At 43.6% G+C, this 23,635-nt stretch overlaps 1 protein-coding gene across 6 annotated transcripts in view; it reads right to left on the minus strand.

The window, feature by feature from the left end:
• Positions 1-23,635, minus strand: part of LOC126092418 (sorbin and SH3 domain-containing protein 1) — a 1,056,812-nt gene that overhangs the window by 763,476 nt on the left and 269,701 nt on the right. For all 6 annotated transcript variants that reach the window (XM_049908017.1, XM_049908049.1, XM_049908042.1 and 3 more), the window contains exon 2: positions 10,658-10,809. In XM_049908017.1, coding sequence (XP_049763974.1) covers positions 10,658-10,809 — 152 coding nt within the window. The remainder of the gene's footprint in view (positions 1-10,657; positions 10,810-23,635) is intronic.

Consider the following 23,635-nt stretch of genomic DNA (forward strand, 5'->3'; position numbering starts at 1 on the left):
TGGCTCCGACGGAAGAGAATCACATGAAGGAACACGTACCAGAGACCGCCATAAGCAGTTTCCGAAATTTTCTACTGTTTATCTTCTTGTGAGATATGAGATTTTGTTGCATCGGTTATCCGTATTGCAGCTCTTATATATATAAATTCTGTACTTCAGTAATAGAGCTTTATGTTGATTAAAATTGTGTATACAGGGTGGCCCATTGATAGTGACCGGGCCAAATATCTCACAAAATAAGCGTCAAACGAAAAAACTACAAAGGAGGAAACTCGTCTAGCTTGAAGAGGGAAACCAGATGGCGCTATGGTTGGCCCGCTAGGTTGCGCTGCCATAGGTCAAACGCATATCAAGTGCGGCTTTTTTTAAAAATAGGAACCCCCATTTTTTATTACATATTCGTACAGTACGTAAAGAAATATGAATGTTTTAGTTGGACCACTTTTTTCGCTTTGTGATAGATGGCGCTGTAATAATCACAAACGTGTAAGTACGTGGTATCACGTAACATTCCGCCTGTGCGGACGGTATTTGCTTCGTCATACATTACCCGTTTTAAAATGGACCCTTTACCAATTGCGGAAAAGGTCGATATCGTGTTGATGTATGGCTATTGTGATCAAAATGCCCAACGGGCGTGTGCTATGTATGCTGCTCGGTATCCTGGACGACACCATCCGAGTGTCCGGACAGTTCGCCAGATAGTTACGTTATTTAAGGAAACAGGAAGTGTTCAGCCACATGTGAAACGTCAGTCACGACCTGCAACAAATGATGATGCCCAAGTAGCTGTTTTAGCTGCTGTCGTGGCTAATCCGCATATCAGTAGCAGACAAGTTGGGCGAAAATCGGGAATCTCAAAAACGTCGGTGTTGAGAATGCTGCATCAACATCGATTGCACCCATACCATATTTCTATGCACCAGGAATTGCATGGCGACGACTTTGAACGTCGTGTACAGTTCTGCCACTAGGCACAAGAGAAATTACGGGACGATGACAGATTTTTTGCACGCGTTCTATTTAGAGACGAAGCGTCATTCACCAACAGCGGTAACGTAAACTAGCATAATATGCACTATTGGGCAACGGAAAATCCACGATGGCTGCGACAAGTGGAACATCAGCGACCTTGGCGGGTTTGAACGGTCGTCCTCCCGAATGCGATTCGAGTGTGCTAACTACTGCGCCATCTCGCTTGGTTACAGAGCTGGCAGGAGGGGAAAGAGTGAGAAGCGTTCCAAGGTGCAACACTCTCCCCTGCCTTCTGCCACGGTGAATGATCAACAAATTTTATTATAGAGTGATAGATCTTTCACGATATGTAGTGAGAGGCATTCTAGAAGCTCTGCTGTTATGGACTCTATTCCACATACAGCGCAATTTCGTTTATCCAGCCATCATTAATAAGGATCTTCAGTTCATCCACTTTTATTTTGTGTTTGTAGAATACTAACTGCACAATACTTGATACTCCGGACTCAACAACAATCTACTACGAGACTCACTAAATTTAAGTCAACCATCACAGACAAATACTAGCAAGGACTCAAATTAATAAGTTGACAATGAGCTGTACAGTATTGTGTTGACCCCCTTTTTTCTGAATGTAAAATGACATGGAAAAGGAAGAAAGTGGCAGTGTCTCTCGCCGAAAGCTTATATGAACTGCTTAAGATAGATAACGGAGAACTGTTGTAAAAGATTGCTGGCGAATTTAGTGGTAAGATGTTTTCTATTAACTGAGGATATTCAGACGAAATTATCGCTGTTTGTTCGTTTGGAGACAGTATAGACAGTTATCATGGATCGGCTGGTCAAACCGACGCAAAATCTGAAGACATTACGGCACATGCAGACGCAAAACACAGTTGGCCAAAATAATGGCTTATCTGGAGCGCCAGGCGGAAGCAACTTTGGCTGAACTGTTGCTGGTGAAATGTCTACGTGATTGTGGTGCACATAATTGGCAAACGAGACTGACACAAAATAAAATCACTGTTTATGTCAGTGTATAAAAGTCACAGGTTTTTCTACACGTACACAGCATATTTAAAAAGGTGTCACATATTCCAGCAGGAGGTACTATTGGTAAAAACTGGAAGAAAAGTTGCTATAATGTCTCTTACCTCTTGAGGTATGCAGCTGTTGAAGAACCGCAGTTCACAGTCTACATTTTATTTGCCGATGAGGCAGAATTTTGTTCCGTTAAGAGCGCTGTGTTGAGTACTCTCTGCGAGGAAGTACTGAATTCAATCATAAATTGATCCGATATACGGTAAACTCGTAGTCTGTTCACAAAACGACAGCACGGAACTGTATCAAACGCCTTTCGGAAGTCAACGAATATGGGTTCAGCCTTAGCGCTTCGTCTACTGCGGTGTGGGTCGCGTGGACTAAAAGAGAGTGGAGGATTTTGCAAGAGCACTGCGAAATTAATGGTGATTTTCATACAGGAGATTTTCATTTTTGTTCACCGAGGACACGTGATCATAAAATATATTCCACAATTCTAAAACAGACAGACGTCAATGATGTTGTTGGTGTTGTGGTCTTCAGTGCGGAGACTGGTTTGATGTAGCTCTCCGTGCTACTCTATCCTGTGCAAGCTTCTTCATCTCCCAGTACCTAATGCAACCTACATCCTTCTGAATCTGCTTAGTGTTTCATCTCTTGGTCTCCCTCTACGATTTTTACCCTCCACGCTGCCCTCCAACACTAAATTGGTGATCCCTTGATGCCTCAGAACATGTCCTACCAACCGATCCCTTCTTCTAGTCCAGTTGTGCCACAAGCTCCTCTTCTCCCCAATTTTATTCAATACCTCCTCATTAGCTATGTGATCTACCCATCTAATCTTCAGCATTCTTCTGTAGCACCATATTTCGAAAGCTTCTATTCTCTTCTTATCCAAACTATTTATCGTCCATGTTTCACTTCCATACATGGCTACACTCCATACAAATACTTTCAGAAACGACTTCCTGAACTTAAATCTATACTCGATGTTAACAAATTTCGCTTTCCTTGCCATTACCTGTCTACATTTTATATTCTCCCTACTTCGACCATCATCAGTTATTTTGCTTCCCAAATAGCAAAACTCCTTTACTACTTTACGTGTCTCATTTCCTAATCAAATTCCCTCAGCATCACCCGAGTTAATTCGACTAGATTCCATTATCCTCGTTTTGCTTTTGTTGATGACGTCAATGATGATGGGTTATAATTATACACGTGTGTCCGACGGGCCTCTTTACAGACGGGATTAACTTCCGCTTTCGTTTTTTCTTTTTCTTGAGTCGCTTGGTACCCTTCGTTGCCCTAATGACCTACAATAAACTACGTTAGAAGGGGAGCAATTTCCTGATGATGATAATTTTGAGTCTACTCACGGTATGTTCATTACGGTGTGTGTGGCACTTCATAGAGGAGATTACTGTTTTTATGTGTATTTCTTCTCTTGGCGTCGCGCTACTGTCGCAGCAGTCCTGAGCGGGCACGATGAGGCGCTTGTAGGAAGACAGCGCCAGGAACAATGGCCGGGGCACACACAATGAACGATGGCGCCGGAATGGTAAATAAATCTCCGGACACTGTCCAGTCAGGGCTGGCGATACAGCTGCTGCGTCCGCCTCCGTGCTGCATCGCCAGCCTATGTAAGAGGCGCCCACTCTTCATTTCTCTCATAACAGGCTCATTTCATTCTCAAACACTACTCAAACCTGACATATTTCCCGGGGGTACCCTGATGCCACTCTCTCCAAAGGCGGCAAGCTATTGTCGCCACATCAGCTTTAATTTCACTAGGGAGTAACAAGCCTTTGAGACAAGCAATGACAGTAATTGTCTTTCACTATAGTTTGATTCGTCATTTTATGTGTGTTGCGAGGACAAACTAGAGGTAGCAAATACACATTAATGATACACCTAAAGAGTCGCATTGTCCATAATTTTTGTGTACAGAGGTTTCCAATAATTTTTGTCTATCGCAAAATTAACAAGACTTTCCGTAATTTTTTTATGATGCGCTAGCTTTCTTTATTTGCTCACATTAGTTACAATTAATCCTCATTAAATGACCCACTGGGTGATTCATCTGGTCCTACTGCTGGGTTTTACGCGGCCCATGACACCTCCAAACATCACACGCAAGGTTTTCGTATTCTTTCGTTTGTTACACACAATCCATCAGCACTACAGAAAAACGAATAGGATATTTCTGTAGGGGATTTTGTGTAGTTACATTTTTTGCTGCGATACGTTTCCGTTGGAGGCGAAGGTTTCTCAGTTATTGAAGAAAAACGCATTTAAAGTAACTTTTATACGTTTCCCTTGAATAACACAAAAATTGCATCCTTTAGCGAATACTCTTCCCAGTACAAAATTAAAATACATTAAATGTCCTATAAAAAGGTCCCATTCAGTTTTTCTGAGAACTAACGGTCTGCATGTAGAGAGCGAGAGAATATGAAAATCTTGAGTGTCGTATTTGTGCGTGTGGTGCTCTACTCCTTCTGTTCAAAGTCCATGAAACTGTTTAATCTCGCCTGTCATTCGCCGAAACATGCAGTCCTTCGAAAACATTCAGCAGTGCAACAAAACGGTTTAGGATTTTCGATGTAAGTAGCATAAAACTATTTCAGCTCTTATCTAAGGACACTGTTTACGTCATTATACTTCTTTGTTAGGCCATTTGCGAGCCGCCCTAACAGCTGGGAGCGCTAACGCGCTCACCTGCGTGACTGGGAGGTGAGCCAGCCCCTAATTGATTCTGCATCGAGCTTTAACGACGAGAACTGGCGGGAGCCGGTGAGCCTCGATGTGGTTTTTAGGCGGTTTCCCACACCCATGTAGCTAAATACTGGAATGATGCCCAAGTCCCGCCTCAAATTCACGCACGCAAACACTTTGTAAACGGTACCACGCTTGAGCTTGAGATCTACCCTAGACGCAGAGATGATGTACATAGATTTATTCCCGGCAGGGGGGAAGGGGGTGGAGGTGGTGACGTCAGGAGGCGTATCCGGCCACCAAATGTCACTAACACTCCCAAAAGCGGTAAAACGATGCAGATCACATAGAAAAAGCGAAAAGACAAAATGAAAAGAAAGGAAAGAGTTGCGTCCTAAACAGTGAAACAGCTGGTTTTTTCTTACATGATGTTTTACTGATGAGGAATCTGTCAGTTCAAGACCGGTAATAATGCTATTTGTTCCTAATTATTTTTTTATTTATCTTATGCCACACATTAAGAGCTTTTTAGTCACAGAATAGCTTTACATACGCAAAGTTTGTCCGCAGCTCGTGGTCGTGCGGTAGCGTTCTCGCTTCCCACGCCCGGGTTCCCGGGTTCGATTCCCGGCGGGGTCAGGGATTTTCTCTGCCTCGTGATGACTGGGTGTTGTGTGATGTCCTTAGGTTAGTTAGGTTTAAGTAGTTCTAAGTTCTAGGGGACTGATGACCATAGATGTTAAGTCCCATAGCGCTCAGAGCCATTTGAACCATACGCAAAGTTTACTAAAGTACTACGTGCTACACGTCACCACAGCTCTCTTGCATAATGTAGTACAGATGACAACTTATAGGCGAATGTCAGGGTCTTTCAAACATGGCGTTCCGAAGGTGTTCGATCAAATTAGTACAGAAGGTAGGGAATATTAAAAAAATATATATTTAGTTATGATACGTATGGTCACTGTTTGTAATTTATTACACAGAAGGTAGTTTAGCATGCTAATAACAACAGTGACATTCACAATAACTGCTCAAATGCCCGACGGATGGTCTGTACGCAACCAGTACAAAGTCGAACAATTGACTGCCATGTCCGTTAGAAGATTCCTGACATTTCTGCAACGGTACCAGAAGCGACAGTAATTGTAACGACGAAATCTTCTTCAGATTCCACAATGGCTTTATACACCAGCTGCTTCGTGAGCCCCCAGAGAAAGAAACCAATACATGTGAGGCCGGGTGAACTGCATGGACAGGCCACAGGTCCACCACGGCCGAGCTATCGAATCCCGAGGGCGGCTCTCATACGATTCCTCACAGTAATACTGTAATGAGCTGGCGCCCCACCGTGCTGGAAGTAGATCTTCCAGCAGTTCTGGCAACACTGTTCCACGAATACGCGATAGCTCCGTCCGCTCGGGTGGAATGGAAGAATGTATGGCCCAATCAACCTGTCACAGAGAACGTCGGCCAACACATTGACCCTGAATCGTTGTTGATGAGCAAGAGATCGAGTTCACATGCACCCAGATATACGAATTGTGAATACTGAAACAGCTTTAGGAGTAAACAAAGCCTCGTCGGTATATAGGACCTTGTCCGGAAATAAGGAGTGGACGGCAGTCAGTTGTAAAAACTATTGCGCCAACTGCACTCGTTGGGGATGTGCTAGTGCTGCCGAAGACGGAAAGCATGAAGCTGCACATTCCACACAAGGCTATGTCTCACGCCAAGGATGTGTGCAATACGTCATGTACTTGAAGATGAAGTGTCATCCAATCTCGTCTTCCATTTCGACAGTTCCCACTGTTCGATTCCAACATGTATCATACGTACTTGCACGGAAAATGCCTGTTTCAAGTTGCGGGCGATGCAGATGTCCGAATTTCTGGTGTTGTGGATCTCGTCGGTTGGCAAAGCGCTGTCGATACCCTCTCACTCCAGCTCGTCCATTTCCATTCACAAACCCGTATACCAGATACAAGTCAGACATTTCGTCACAAGTACACCAGTCCATGTTCACTGTTGTCGTCACAAGACGACAATGACTGCCATTGAATCAATGTGTCTACAAGGATGTCTCCGTTGTTGTCACATGGCGGTCATGTTTGCGGTGTGTTTCCACTTAGACTTCAGAGCCAACCATCCGCTCACAGAGAAGTTTTGAATTTCAATACACATTCCGAGTCAGCGACACCGACACAGCAGCTTACGACAGCATCACTAATAAAATGTTCCCTAACATTACAAGCTGACTTCAGAGACTGTATGTTCCTTATCGCAATATATTTCTGTTGTTTGCTATCGCCGCTATTAATTTGAACGAATTGTTTCGCAACACCTTGTGTAGTTATTACACCACTCGTAACTGTCAGGAAAAGAACCCTTGTAGGATCGTATAGAATAAATTAATATAACATGAGCAACAAGTTGTTCAGTGCCACAGTCACAGTGTGACAAATATTTCTCCCACTTGCGGTGAGTGTCTGCATATCTTCCATGACCCGTTCGGATGCGCTTCAGAACAGTCCAGCCCGCATCTCGTGGTCGTGCGGTAGCGTTCTCGCTTCCCACGCCCGGGTTCCCGGGTTCGATTCCCAGCGGGTTTCAGGGATTTTCTCTGCCTCATGATGGCTGGGTGTTGTGTGCTGTCCTTAGGTTAGTTAGGTTTAAGTAGTTCTAAGTTCTAGGGGACTGATGACCATAGATGTTAAGTCCCATAGTGCTCAGAGTCATTTGAACCATTTCAGAACAGTCCAAGCTGACCGAGGCTGGTCAATTTCAGGGGCTTCCTCCTGGATGCAAGAAAGTTTCCGGCATTGTGGAGGACAGTTTTTTGCAAACAGCATTTCGACTCACCAATGACGTTGAACCGATCTTCATCAAAAATTCTGGCTGTGATTCCCTCTACAAAGAATACATACTTGCAGTTTCTTCCTTTTCGTAAGAATTCACCTGTAATATAATGATACTGCAGAACCGTTGACTATGGTTGCGTTCACAGTGGTACTGACAACAGCTACCAGACATCGTCACCAGAGGTCACCCCATATAACCCACTGACTGCTTGGTCGAACTGTGTCCGATAATTTATTATATGTATGTACGAAATAGGTTAGATTTTAACCTCCTAGGGCACGATGGATAGCACGACGCCTCCGTGCTTGGAGACGGCGCTGCATTGCGCCTTTTGCTATTAAAAAGACGCGAATGCATGTGAATGAGCTGTATCTGTCTCGAAAAGAACGTGACCAGTACTGTAATCTCTGTCCTCAGATATCGGAAGGGCCAGACAAGTTTTATTGAATTTGTGGTGTGAAGCGAGAAGCGTTCTGTTACGTATTGGAGACCATACATGGTGATCTGAAACGCAAGATTACAAAAACTGTGCTTCGCTGCATTTATTTAAAGTTGTGAAAAATGTATCAATTAACCAATAATGACTGTCATTCAGCATACGTGTGGAAGACAAGCGTGAATTTTAGAATAAAATGCTCTGAACACATAAATCACTGGAATGTGGAAAAACAAACACAACATTCGTCGGGGATTTTCACCTGCCTCGAGATGACTGGGTGTTTGTGTTGTCCTCATCCTTTCATCATCATCCAGGAAATTGGCGAAATTGGACTGAGCAAAGATTGGGTAATTGTACGGGCGCTGATAACCACGCAGTTAAGCGCCCACAAACCAAACATCATCATCATCACAACATTCGTAAACCACTTCATACAGCAGAATCACCCCCCTACTGGCAGGAAAACGCCACTAAGCAGTAATAATAATGTGCACCTAACAAAAGCTAAAAAACGGTTCATTCCAGTAACCACAAGCGTAAGATATGCTACCCTATTCACTCGAAGAAATTATTTTCTGAGATTATAAATAACGGTTAAAATTTCCGACAAAGATTTTGCCTACTTTTGGTTTCCAATAAACCTGCTGTTCAGTCCATAAATTCCGAGCTATAGTATATTCAGAATGTGATTTTTTTTACCTTCAGCACAAACTCACTTTTCTAGAGACTAAACTTATCATTTTCTCATAGTCCATAGTCGAGTGCGACAACATCGGTGGATTTCACAGAAGAAAACAAACAAATCTCCATTTCACCGATTGTCGTCCGAAGTCTGTACGTTCGGATTATGAGATCGGCTGCACTGGGGCCGTACTGACTCGAAAAGGTCGGCCGTCTTCGGCCGACTATCGGCCGTTTTCGGCCGACTGTCGGTCGTCGGCGGAATTCGGCGATATCGGCTCCATTGTGGAGATGCCGGATATCGCTGATGCAGTCGGTTTTCGGTTGTATCGGTTTTTACCTAGGCCAGTTAAACTTGACTGTTGAGACCGCTCCAAATAACAGATTTCTGAAATAACCGAGTTTTGGTTTATTATTCTTGTTATTTCCTGCAATAAACGTAGAAATCGAAAGAAGACTGAAAATCTTTGACTCTCAGTTTCAAGATACATAGAATTAAAATAATAAATTAAACAGACAAATAAAAGAAAACTCAGTCCGTTCGGTGCTTTTCTTGAAAAGTGATTTGTGGTTGAATACTATAAAAAAAATCACAAGTATTCCCCTACTGATTCCCATTTTTTGAAATTCTGCTCAAAAATCATGATGTAATCGGAAATCTTAACACTATTTTCGGTATTACGAATAGTCAGGGCCAAAGAGTAAAACCTGCGATGGAAGAACTCTGATATTTTTGCTAATGTATTCATTTTCAAGGGTTACAAGCAGATAAAAACAGCCGTGTGGCTACGGCCTCCCGTCGGGTAGACCGTTCACCTGGTGCAAGTCCTTCGAGTTGACGCCACTTCGGCGACTTGCGCGTCGATGGGGATGAAATGATGAAGATAAGGACAACACAACACCCAGTCCCTGAGCGGAGAAAATCTCCGACCCACCCGGGAATCCAACCCGGGCCGTTAGGATTGACTTTCTGTCGCGCTGACCACTCAGCTACCGGGGGTGGACACAAGCAGATAAAGGCATATTATGTAGACACAGGCAGCAAATCGGCTGCTTTCTATTTTTTTGTAAACTACGAATGAACTACTGTTAATTTATTGCTGTTACCATAATTTACTTCCTCTTTTATCATTTCATAGAAATGGCAGACGAATCTTTAATCCTTTCGGTCTGAGGCGCCTTGTCATGATCTGCGCGTCTCCCCCCGTCAGAGGTTTAAGTCCTCCCTCGGGCATTGGTGTGTGTGTGTGTGTGTGTGTGTGTGTTGTTCTTAGCGTAAGTTAAAGTTAGATTAAGTAGTGCATAAGCTTAGGGACCGATGACCTCAGCCGTTTGGTCCCATAAGACCTTACCACCAATTTCCAAAATTTTTAATCCTTTAAAGCAAATGAAGCATTGTGCTGCATTGCTATATCACTTCGTGAAAATATTTCGAAAAGTTGGTACCTTTCCGCAACACAGTGTATGTACGGCGACGACTACTTCTCATGCCATGTGTTTGTTGTTTTTTTCTGTCGGCATTATTATTAAAGTAGCACTGACTGCTTTTCTCACTCTCTGTAATAACGCAACACTTCAAAGTAATGCATATTTTACAGATAAAAATTATTACATATTAAGGAAAGGTTTATTTAAAAGCGAAAATTTTAGCACTGCTGCTGTGGCTAATTGATATTTCGGCTTTTTACTTGGTTATTAGTATAAAAAAGAAACACTTGTTACTACCGAGACCAACAAATAACGAAAATTATCATTATTTAGAACAAAAATACCAGTATCGGTCTGTAGTGGTCGGTTTTTTTTTTCATCCCTACGCCACTGTGACCTCAATCTATGGCGTGACAAGTAAGCCAGACTCAGCCTCGCACCAGATCTCCCAGGTGGGAGCTGGAGCTGGAACAAGAATGACTGACAGAAAGAGAAGAAGGCTGCTCTACTCACTCGTTGAGGCCGAGCCGCAGCGTGTGCCCGGCGTTGCGTAGCAGCGCGTGCGCGTCGCTGTTGGAGACGGCGCGCGTAGACTGCCCATTGATGCTCGAGATGACGTCACCCTCGCGCACACCCTTCTGCGCCGCCTTGCTGCCAGGGTTCACCTGCAACACCAGCACACGAAAACGTTAATAGGGGACGTTCCTGAAATTGACCGAAAACGTCGATTTTCAATTTATCTTTTATTCATTAGTAGAACTCGTGGACAATAATTTCCCGAAGTTTCAATGATGAAATCGCATCCGAAGTCACTGAAAAATGAATGTGTGACGCGACATTCCTGCCACGCCCATGGCGACCCTACAACGATTGCGTGTATTACTTTCAAGCAAACTTGCACGGGACACATCTGAAAGGTTATGATGTATACTCTTTGGTTTTATATACCATCTGTGACACTGTTCCGTATCTTAGAAACAATAACAAACCAGCTGAATCTTCCTGGCAGATTAAAACTGTGTGCCGGACCGAGACTCGAACTCGGGACCTTTGCCTTTCGCGGGCAAGTGCTCTACCAACTGAGCTACCCAAGCACGACTCACGCCCCGCCCTCACAGCTTTACTTCTGCCGGTACCTCGTCTCCTACCTTCCAAACTTAACAGAAGCTCTCCTGCGAACACAGTTTTAATCTGCATGGAAGTTTCATATCAGCGCACACTCCGCTGCAGAGTGAAAATCTCATTCCGGAAACATCCCCTAGCCCCTAGGCTGCGGCTAAGCCATGTCTCCGGAAATCCTTTCTTTCACGAGTGCTAGTTCTGCAGGGTTCGCAGGAGAGCTTCTGTGAAATTTGGAAGGTCGGAGACGAGGTACTGGCAGAAGTAAAGCTGTGAGGACGGGGCGTGAGCCGTGCTTGGGTAGCTCAGTTGGTAGAGCACTTGCCTGCGAAAGGCAAAACTCCCGAGTTCGAGTCTCGGTCCGGCACACAGTTTTTCTGCCAGGAAGTTTGATATCAGCGCACACTCCGCTGCAGAGTGAAAATGTCATTCAACAAACCAGCTGTTTTTTATGAAGAAGCAGTTTTTGTTTTGCCTTGTACTACTAACGGAGATTTGCGCTAGTGTTCGATTCTTCCATCACTCAATAATGCCAGAGCCTATCCAGTACAAGTGACACGAAAAGTGCAGTATGGACCACATATTTCCAAATGGTCTCAACAGATGGACATCGCATTTGTCAACAGTGCCACTTTAGCTGGTGCCGGTTCGAGCGGTTCTAGGCGCTTCAGTCCGGGACCACAGGACCGCTACGGTCGCAGGTTCGAATCCTGCCTCGGGCAAGGATGTGTGTAATGTCCTTAGGTTAGTCAGGTTTAAGTAGTTCTAAGTCTAAAGGACTGATGACCTCAGATGTTAACTCCCATAATGCTTAGAGCGAATTGAACCAATTTTAGCTGGTGTAAATGTCTACAGGCTTAGGTGGATAACAACCCCCACATTCACAAGGAAAGGCTTCCAGACAATATCCTGGACATTATCAAGCCCACTTACTTTCTGACCGACACTGAACTTCTAAAAACGTGTGATCACGGCAAAATCCACAATCCAAATGAGTCTCTAAATTCACTCACACATCAACGATGTCATAAAACCACGTTTTCATCTGCTAAAGTTGTCACAGCTGAAAGTTACGATGCCGCTCTTCTATATAGTGATGGGATCGTAGGGAAGATGAAGGTATTAGAGAATATAGGCTTTAAGATTGGAAATTTCACTCGAGAGATCTTCATAAAAGCAGATTTACAGCGCCTCTTTGCAACTAAAGTCAGTTGAAGACGTGGTTCAAGAAAGAAAGGGTTAAACAAAACACCAGAAGAGGAGCGTTAAAGGGAAAGAGGACCCTGAGTACAAATCTGGGGCCTTCTGAAGAGGTGATACACGAAAAATTTTAGAGTGCACTTTACATTGTATTTCCTGAAACTGACGTTTTTTAATGTTTATATACACTCCTGGAAATGGAAAAAAGAACACATTGACACCGGTGTGTCAGACCCACCATACTTGCTCCGGACACTGCGAGAGGGCTGTACAAGCAATGATCACACGCACGGCACAGCGGACACACCAGGAACCGCGGTGTTGGCCGTCGAATGGCGCTAGCTGCGCAGCATTTGTGCACCGCCGCCGTCAGTGTCAGCCAGTTTGCCGTGGCATACGGAGCTCCATCGCAGTCTTTAACACTGGTAGCATGCCGCGACAGCGTGGACGTGAACCGTATGTGCAGTTGACGGACTTTGAGCGAGGGCGTATAGTGGGCATGCGGGAGGCCGGGTGGACGTACCGCCGAATTGCTCAACACGTGGGGCGTGAGGTCTCCACAGTACATCGATGTTGTCGCCAGTGGTCGGCGGAAGGTGCACGTGCCCGTCGACCTGGGACCGGACCGCAGCGACGCACGGATGCACCCCAAGACCGTAGGATCCTACGCAGTGCCGTAGGGGACCGCACCGCCACTTCCCAGCAAATTAGGGACACTGTTGCTCCTGGGGTATAGGCGAGGACCATTCGCAACCGTCTCCATGAAGCTGGGCTACGGTCCCGCACACCGTTAGGCCGTCTTCCGCTCACGCCCCAACATCGTGCAGCCCGCCTCCAGTGGTGTCGCGACAGGCGTGAATGGAGGGACGAATGGAGACGTGTCGTCTTCAGCGATGAGAGTCGCTTCTGCCTTGGTGCCAATGATGGTCGTATGCGTGTTTGGCGCCGTGCAGGTGAGCGCCACAATCAGGACTGCATACGACCGAGGCACACAGGGCCAACACCCGGCATCATGGTGTGGGGAGCGATCTCCTACACTGGCCGTACACCACTGGTGATCGTCGAGGGGACACTGAATAGTGCACGGTACATCCAAACAGTCATCGAACCCATCGTTCTACCATTCCTAGACCGGCAAGGGAACTTGCTGTTCCAACAGGACAATGCACGTCCGCATGTATCCCGTGCCACCCAACGTGCTCTAGAAGGTGTAAGTCAACTACCCTGGCCAGCAAGATCTCCGGATCTGTCCCCCATTGAGCATGTTTGGGACTGGATGAAGCGTCGTCTCACGCGGTCTGCACGTCCAGCACGAACGCTGGTCCAACTGAGGCGCCAGGTGGAAATGGCATGGCAAGCCGTTCCACAGGACTACATCCAGCATCTCTACGATCGTCTCCATGGGAGAATAGCAGCCTGCATTGCTGCGAAAGGTGGATATACACTGTACTAGTGCCGACATTGTGCATGCTCTGTTGCCTGTGTCTATGTGCCTGTGGTTCTGTCAGTGTGATCATGTGATGTATCTGACCCCAGGAATGTGTCAATAAAGATTCCCCTTCCTGGGACAATGAATTCACGGTGTTCTTATTTCAGTTTCCAGGAGTGTACCTTTTTCTCAAGATCTATGAAGGCTTGAATTATCAAATTTTGAACACTTATGTCTAAAAACCCAGTAAATCTTGTCTCATGAGTAAAGTTTGTAATTCTGAGCTCAAGCTGAGATATGCGGCAAAATGGTTCTTCTAAACTAACTACGTGCGACTAGATTCTTGATTTTCTATCAGAAAGGTCACAGTTCGCAGTAATAGACGCAAAGTCATCGAGTAAAACAGAAAAAATATCCGGGGTTCCCCAACGAAGTGTTATAGATCCGCTATTGTTCCTGAACTATGTTAACGACATAGGAGACAATCTGTGTAGTCCTCTCAGATTGTTTGCAGATGATGCTGTCAGTTACCGTCTTGTGAAATCATCAGATGACCAAAACTAATTGCAAAATGATTTAGATAAGATATCTGTATCGTGCAATTGACCCTGAATAAAGAAAAGAGTGAAGTTGTTCACCTGAGTACAAAAAAGAAATCCGCTAAATTTCAATTAAGCGATAAGTCAGACAAATCTGATGGCTGTAAATTCAACTAAATACTTACGGATTACAATTACAAATGACCTATATTCGAACCATCAAATAGATAATGTTGTGGGTAGAGCAAACCAAAGACTGCGATTCATTGGCAGAATACTTTGAAGGTGCAACAGGTCTACTAAAGAGACTGCTTACACCACGCTTGTCCGCCCTATTCTGGAGTATTGCTGTGTGATGTGGGATCCGAATCAAGTAGGATTGACGAATGACATCTAAAAAGTTCAAAGAATGGCAGTTCGTTTTGTATTGTCGTGAAATAGGGGAGATAGTGCCACAGAGTTGATACCTGAGTTGGAATGGCAATCATTAAAACAAAGACGTTTTTCGTTACGACGGGATCTTCTCATGAACTTTCAATCAGAAGTTTTCTGCTCCGATTGCAAAAACATTCTGTTGGCACCCACCTACAAAGGGAGAAATGATCATTACGATAAAATAAGAGAAATCAGGGCTCACACATAAAAATTTACCTGCTCATTTTTCCCTCGCGCCGTTCGAGAGTGGAACGGTAGAGAGACAGCTTGAAGGTGATTCATTGAACCCTCTATCAGGCACTTTATTGTGAATGGCAGAGTAATCACATAGATGTAGATGATGAATTTTGCATGAATGTTGTATTATACTTACAGAATGGTAATTAAAATATTATTAAAATTCTTCTATCTATATATTCAATAAACGACATGGGAAGAGGTTACTATACGCAGGGAGAATAAACAGAGAAACTTTTGTAGAAATCTCTTAAGTAGTTTCCGAGAAAAAGCTACATATATTACTTTTGGAAACAAAATTTTTAAATTCCATATAAAACGTTAAACATACATAATCCAAGGAACATACCAGTAAATGTGTTAATTTGCTCTAAAATGTAGTACAAAATTTCATTGGCGTATGTTAAAAACTGTGGATTCGGTGAGTCTTTTAAATAGTGTCTGTTTTTCATCAACGGCATTACTGCACTCCAATCTGCTATGTGCAAATGTACTTGTGGGAAACTATAAATCAACACAATTCTGTTCAAATTCTATTGAATTCGTCGTTCTCTGCAAAACTCTGTGATGGCTGGGACCAACTGATCTATTCCAAATGGAATGCTTCAGATGAAAACAACTGTGACCCATGCGCTGCCTGGATACGGATTCAAAAGTGTGGTATGAATTCTTCGCCTCTGAACAACTGCCTTCTTCCATCCCGTCAGGTGGCGCGTGCGCTCTGCACCTTAGTGACGTTGTGCATCTACATCTGCATAGATGCTCTGCAAGCCACCGTGGCGGAGGGTACCCTGTACCACTACTTGTCATTTCCCCTCCTGTTCCACTCGCAAATAGAGCGATGAAAAAACGAATGTCTGCACGCCTCCTTGTTTCTAATTTCTCGTATCTTATCTTCGTGGTCCTTACGCGCAATGTATGTCGGCGGCAGAAGAATCGTTCGGCAGTCAGCTTCAAATGCCGGTTCTCTAAATTTTCTCAATATTGTTTTTCGAAAATAACGTCGCCTTCCCTCCAGCGATTCCCATTTGAGTTCTCGAAGCATCTCCGTATCACGTATGTGTTGTTTGAACCTACCGGTAAAAAATGTAGCAGCCCGCCTCTGAATTGCTTCGATGTCTTCCTTCAATCCGACCTGGTACGGATCCCAAACACTCTAGCAGTACTCAAGAACAGGTCGAACCAGAAACCATTTCTCAGTCGTTTTCCATCGATAACTGCACTATGGCTACGCAAGGACAAGTGCCATAACTCATGTGAGACGCGGATGCTATGAGCGTGGTTTCCAGAGCCATAAGGAATTATCTGTGGCAATTCAGCATAAAGACACAAAGTACTCACCGCACAAAAGCATACTGTAAGGATAATAACGATAATATCTAACGCCTACCCTCAACCTTCATGAAGGAAAAAAAAGGTACACTAACACAGCTTCAAAATACTGTCTCTTAAAAAGCTCGTTGAAAGTAATTAGGCACAATTTGACAATCATAGTAACATTCATAAATGCAACACTATAATTACCCCCACTAGCCGCATCTTAATCTTACTCTTGCAAAGAATGGAGCAACGTAACGTAAGCAGTAACAAAAATACTTTAACAACCTACCTTCAGAACTGAAGGTGGTGGTATATGAGAAAAGTGTTGAACTGAAATAATTTTTGTTCGACACTCCTCCAGTTCTACAGACATACTTCTGAGCAGGCAGAATATTAGTGGTTAGGAGACATTTATCAAATTTAGTTAAGGATTTAGATTTTAAATAATCTATTTATGTGAACTGCCAGCCTGTAGCCATGTTTTCACAGAGAAAATATATGTTATTTTTAAACCTCCAGACAGTCTCTACATCATAGAGAGCAGTAACGCGTTTGAGTCACGGAAACGCAAGAAAACTACACCGAACCATGAACAAATGTATTGTACCGCTAATAAATGGGTGGGAGCATCCATGAGTGTTCAAATAAAAGATTCGCAAACAGTAAAATGACAGAAAACAGTAAAAACCTTAAAATGTCTACAGGACTCGGTCTTGAGTTGTTTTACGTACATAAACCTTGTTGTGGTAAAGACAGATGCCACACTGAGATTTACTGAAACAATTATAAGGAAATTTAATTCAACAAAGGAAAAAGCACCTTACAAAATCGTCGAACTATTATTTAGTACTGCTCACCAGAGAATTAAATTCTTACCCGATAGGGTTAACAGAGAAAAGCAAGCAGTATTTCATTATGATTCAGTTTAATAAGCACGAGAACTTCATATAGATGTTCATCAAACTCCATCGGGAGACGTGAGAGAACAGACATTGTGTGTGACAGAGAGGTTTCCCACTAAAATACCGAGTACACAAGTACCAAAAATAGTCAAGTAAGGTGCTATTCCCTTCCAGAAACATATCGCAAAATGGTCACAAAGATAAATCGGAAATATTGGAGCCCATACGCTGGTCTACCGGCGGTCTACGTTTCCGCGCAAATTGGAACAGATACAGGAGAAAAATTGAACGTGGTAGATGAAGTACCCTCCGCCACACACCGTATTATGGTTTGATGATTGTACATCTTCACGATGAACTTCTTTACTTTCGGTTTACAGGCAGGTTACGATTACCCACTTTTGGCCTTAGCCGTCATTTTCAACTGAAAATACCTGTCACCCCAAATAAGTCTTGTCGTAATGAACCGACTTTGACAAATACAGGGTTATTACAAATGATTGAAGCGATTTCACAGCTCTACAATAACTTTATTATTTGAGATATTTTTGCAATGCTTTGCACACACATACAAAAACTCAAAAAGTTTTTTTAGGCATTCACAAATGTTCGATATGTGTCCTAACGTTTTTTTCGCAGAAGAAAAAGGGGCCGTAAACTTTAAATCGTGAGATTGCACAAAACACGTTAACTTTTGGTGAATTGCGAATTTGCTGCACGAATGCGTGAGGATTCTCTACCGCCCAGATTCGCACATTGTGTTTGTTCACTTCACCATTAAGAAAAAATGTTGCTTCATCACTGAAAACAAGTTTCGCACTGAACGCATCCTCTTCCATGAGCTGTTGCAACCGCGCCGAAAATTCAAAGCTTTTGACTTTGTCATCGGGTGTCAGGGCTTGTAGCAATTGTAAACGGTGAGGCTTCTGCTTTAGCCTCTTCCGTGAGATTTTCCAAACCGTCGGCTGTGGTACGTTTAGCTCCCTGCTTGCTTTATTCGTCGACTTCCGCGGGCTACGCGCGAAACTTGCCCGCACGCGTTCAACCGTTTCTTCTCTCACTGCAGGCCGACCCGTTTATTTCCCCTTACAGAAGCATCCAGAAGCTTTAAACTGTGCATACCATCGCCGAATGGAGTTAGCAGTTGGTGGATCTTTGTTGAACTTCGTCCTGAAGTGTCGTTGCACTGTTATGACTGACTGATGTGAGTGCATTTCAAGCACGACATACGCTTTCTCGGCTCCTGTCGCCATTTTGTCTCTGGCGGCAGAAACCTGAAGTGCGGCTTCAGCCGCACAAAACTTTATGAGTTTTTCTACGTATCTGTAGTGTGTTGTGGCCATATGTCAATGAATGGAGCTACAGTGAATTTATGAAATCGCTTCAATCATTTGTAATAGCCCTGTACTTATAGACCCATAGTTTTAACTTTTAGCATATCCGAGTCTTCAAAGACATTGAACAACGAATAAATTTACTGAAGCAGCTAGAGTGTGGGTAAATCAGTAGGTAATGGTTTCGTCGTCATATTTTCTTCCTGCTGGCCCGATTCTCGTTTTCAGGAAGTATCGGAGCAATCTGTAGTTGACAGCGTTACTTCTCGTAGTCCATGTGAAGCTAGTAGAACAAATGGGCGGGATAAGTGTCTTTCATCAGCACTTCCGTGTAAGAAGGTCGTAACAACATGTCTGTCTCCAGACAGCTAGACAGGTAGGGATGCATCAAGTAATTAGCTAACGCAAAGCGACACCAAAGTGGCGCGAGCTAGCGATCTTAATGGCGAACTTCCCAACACATTAGTGACCCAGCGCTTCTCCTCCAATTAGTTCCGCCGGACAGCAAAAAACATATGCACAGGCTGGCTCGTGAACGGAATGCAAATTGTGCCGGATTTCGTTCTGTACAAAGTCCACCTGAAAGGGTAATACAAAACATTTACACACTATTACCGCGTGGGGACTTGCGCCATTTCGAAAGTGTCCCGAGTTTTACGGTTTCGACGTTACAGTTACATTACTTGTCACTTTTGCTACACTTTTATGACGTAATGGGGCTGCAGAGTGCAGCTCTGAAATCAAGAAAGGGAGGTATAAGGAAGGAATTAATAAAGAAACTAAGGTAGGAGCGTCGTCATTGACTGTCGTTGTGTTGTAGCATGGAGCACTCACACTTTGCTGGTGTTATTTAGAGAACACAGACAGGTAATACGGTGGTGGAGTATCACAGGTTTTCTTAAGCGTCTGAGTTCTGCGAATTTTCCTGTACTGTTGGTGGCAGATTTTAGTGTGCCCGTGTCAAATTATTAGTTAGTTTACTTGTGAGGGTATTGCAGCGTAGGTTGTATTGAGAAATAATTGTAAAGAAAGAAATTATTTACATTGTGCGGTTTCAGAGTTAATTAGTATTGAAGTTGGGCAATCAGGCTGTTGGCCGCGCAAATTATGGCGACCCACCAGATGCAGCTACTTTTAGTTGTTCTCATAGCGTAGATGATAGCGCACGAGACTGCTCAGCGTCTGGATCGGATTCAGTCCTTACTAACGTCCCATATTTAATTTTTCTATCTCTCTCCTGTTCAGTTTTATAAAATCAAACGAAGCACGCGTTTGGCGACACCGTCTCTGGCGGGCCGCTTGAATAAGACGCGCAACGGGCTGACTGGCTATCTTTAATACTAATTAACTCGGAAGCGGTACAATGTATCGAATTTTTTTCTCAACTATTATTTCTCAACACAACTTACCACGTACCACACTAACAAGCTATTCAGACTCTTTCTGATTACCCTGTATAATGAGGAACTGTGCGATTTCCGTTTTTTATGTCCTGTACACTTTTAATTTGGTGCGACTCATTAAGAAAAAATTTTGTTGTGCAGGAACATGTTGGTTCAGGCTGAACCGATGGTGGTATATGGTCATGAAATTGCAACTGGTGTTGGTATTTGTTTCCAAAGCATTAAGAAAAATATCGTTGCACTTTTATGCTCTTACGTCATTAACCGGAGCTGATTAATGTTGTAGTAGGAACACAACTGACTCATCTTAGACATTATTGAGACCGAATGTTTGGATCGTGGATCAATGGAGATGTGTCGCCCGGTCGGATGAATCACATTTCTTGTTACACCAGACTGACAGTCGTGTCCTGATGCACCATCACCCACATCGAATGGCTGTTCGAATCATGTACAGTGCCACAGACGCACACAGTATTACGTTGTCGGGAACATTCACCTGAGCTTCTGTAGGATCTGTCTAACAAACTGAAAGCAGTACGGCAGCTATGGATGAAGTGAGTATTATTGCGGACCACCTGCATCTCCTCACGTCTGATGTATTCCCCGAAGGCGATTGCACCTTCCAGCATGACATCTGTCCTTGCCACAAGGTCAACACCGTACAGAAGCATGATAGAGAACTCATGTTGGCGTCTTGGCCACCAAATTCCCCAGACGCGAACCGGATGGACTACATCTGGGACGCTATCTGGCGCCATCTCAGCGCCCACAAACCAGTGGTCCGTAATTTACGGGAACTTCGGGACCTCTGCGTATATATCTGATACCACGCACTTCCGGAAACCAAACAAGAACTTGTCGAATCTACGTCAGTATCATTGGTACTGTACTGCGTTTCAAAGATGGACCAACGCTCTGGTAAGCGAGCGGTCGCAGTGTTTTGGCTCACTGATGTAGTTGAAATAGTCCAAAGTTTTTTTTTTTAAATGTACGGTCATAAACAAAAAGGGAAAATTACAGTCACTGTTCCGTTTCACAACTACATCCACGACTTGTAAATGATACACACCTGACAGGAATTCACGAATCCAGTCGCATAACTGAGACGATGTTCCATAAGCACGCAGTTTGATTACTAGCAGCTTGTGAGGTATGGTGTCAAAAGCCTTCTGGAATCTAGAAATACGGAATAATTCTCAAATTCCTTGTCGATAACACTCAAAACTCATTGTGAGTAAAGAGCCAGATGTGTTTCAGAAGAACGATGTTTTCTAAATCCGTGTGACTGTGTAAGTTGGCCCTTCTCTTCGAGGTAATTTATGGTGTTCGAACACAATATACGTTAAAAGGTCCTGCTGCATATCGGCGTTAATGATATGGACCTGTAGTCTGCTGGATTACTCCTACTGCCTTTCTTGAATATTGGTGTGACATGTGCAACTTTCCGATCTTTAGGTACGGATCTTTCGTCGAGCGAGCGGTTCTATATTCCAGTAGACTGCGTTCTATTTGAAAAAGTGTATGTTTGTATAAAAAATACACTTTCTAAGTACTATTACAATCTGGCTGCCAATATGAGTCCCGCACCACCAATCGTTTCTGTGAAAACGGCCCATCAAGAGGACTTTCCATTTGTGCAATATTTCCGGTGCAAGTTTTAGGTGTTTGCGTATTGAGACATCAATGTTCTGGCTGGTTCAACGCCGCCAACCTCTTCACCTGAGAGCGACAGTTGCACCCTACGTCCTCATTTATTTTTAGAATGTATGCCAATTTTTGTCTTCCCTAGTAGTTTTTATTCTTTACAGCTCTCGCCAGCGCCAAGGAAGTTATTCACTGATCTCTTAACACAATTCCTATCTTCCTGTCCCTTCTTGTGACAGTTTTACGAATGTTCGTTTCTTCGCCGATTCTGCAAAGGCCTTTCTCATTCCTTTGAACATGCTTCTATAGCACCACATGTCAAACGCTCCGATCTTCTTCTTTTCCGGTTGTCCATGACACTTCCATACAGTGCTGTACCCCAAATGCAGAAATGCAGAAATGCAGAAATTTCTTCCTTAGATTAAGGTCGATGTTTGATGCTAGGCCCTCTTTTCCTGTGCTAATCTTCTATTTTTGTCCTCCTTGTCTCGATCGTCATGTGTTAGTTTGCTTCCGAGGCAACAGGATTTGTTAATTTAGTCTTTTTCATCTCCCCAAATTTTGATGCTAGATTTATGGCTAGTCTGACTTCTCCCACTCCTCATTACTTTCGTCTTTCTACTGTTTACTCTCAGAACCACATTCTGTACTCAATAGACTTTTCATTCCACTCAACAAGTCGTGTAATACTTCGTCACTTTCGCTAAGGCTAACAACGTCATCGGTGAGTCTTATCATTGATATCCTTCCACAGTGAATTTTAATCCGACTCTTGAACTTTTCTTTTACTTTTCTTATTGCTGCCTCGACGTGCAGATTGAAAAACAGGGACGACAGACTACATGTCAGTCTCACATCCTTTTTCATATGAGCAGTTTGTTATTAGTCTTCTATTCTCATTGTTCCCCCTTCGCTATTGCACGTATTGTGTATTATCCATCTCTCCCTATAGCTCGCTATTATGTCCATCACAGTTTATAACATTTCGCTCCATTTTACACCATCGTAAGCTTTTTCCAGGACAACAAATCCTATGAACTAGTACTTCGCATTTCATTAATATGTTTATTACATCTGATACCAAATAATGGTCGAAGTAGAGAAGATATAAAATGTAGTCTGGCAATGGCAAGAAAAGCGTTTCTGAAGAAGAGAAATTTGTTAACATCGAGTATAGATTTAAGTGTCAGGAAGTCATTTCTGAAAGTATTTGTATGGAGTGTAGCCATGTATGGAAGTTAAACACGGACGATAAATAGTTTGGACAAGAAGAGAATAGATACTTTCGAAATGTGGTGCTACAGAAGAATGCTGAAGATTAGATGGGTAGATCACATAACTAATGAGGAGGTATTGAATAGAATTGGGGAGAAGAGGAGTTTGTGGCACAACTTGACAAGAAGAAGGGACCGGTTGGTAGGACATGTTCTGAGGCATCAAGGGATTAGTATTGGAGGGCAGCGTGGAGGGTAAAAATCGTAGAGGGAGACCAAGAGATGAATATACTAAGCAGATTCAGAACGATGTAGGTTGCAGTAGGTACTGGGAGACGAAGAAGCTTGCACAGGATAGAGTAGCATGCAGAGCTGCATCAAACCAGTCTCAGCACTGAAGACCACAACAACAACAACAACCAATTAATGTCGTGCATAGGCCAAACAACAAGGATTACCACAGTGATTGTTTGGATCTAGCCATCTTGATTAATCTCCTATCTGGTAAATGTGAATTGCCAGCCTATGTGTCCGATCGGTTCTAGGCGCTTCAGTCCAGAATCGCGCTCCTGCTACGGTCGCAGGTTCGAATCCTGCCTCGGGCATGAATGTGTGTGATGTCCTCAGGTTAGTTAGGTTTTAAGTAGTTGTAAGTGCTAGGGGACTGATGACCTCAGAAGTTAAGTCCCATAGTTCTCAGAGCCATTTGAAC

Source organism: Schistocerca cancellata, chromosome 1 (assembly GCF_023864275.1).
Source record: "Schistocerca cancellata isolate TAMUIC-IGC-003103 chromosome 1, iqSchCanc2.1, whole genome shotgun sequence".
Classification (NCBI taxonomy): Eukaryota; Metazoa; Arthropoda; class Insecta; order Orthoptera; family Acrididae; genus Schistocerca; species Schistocerca cancellata.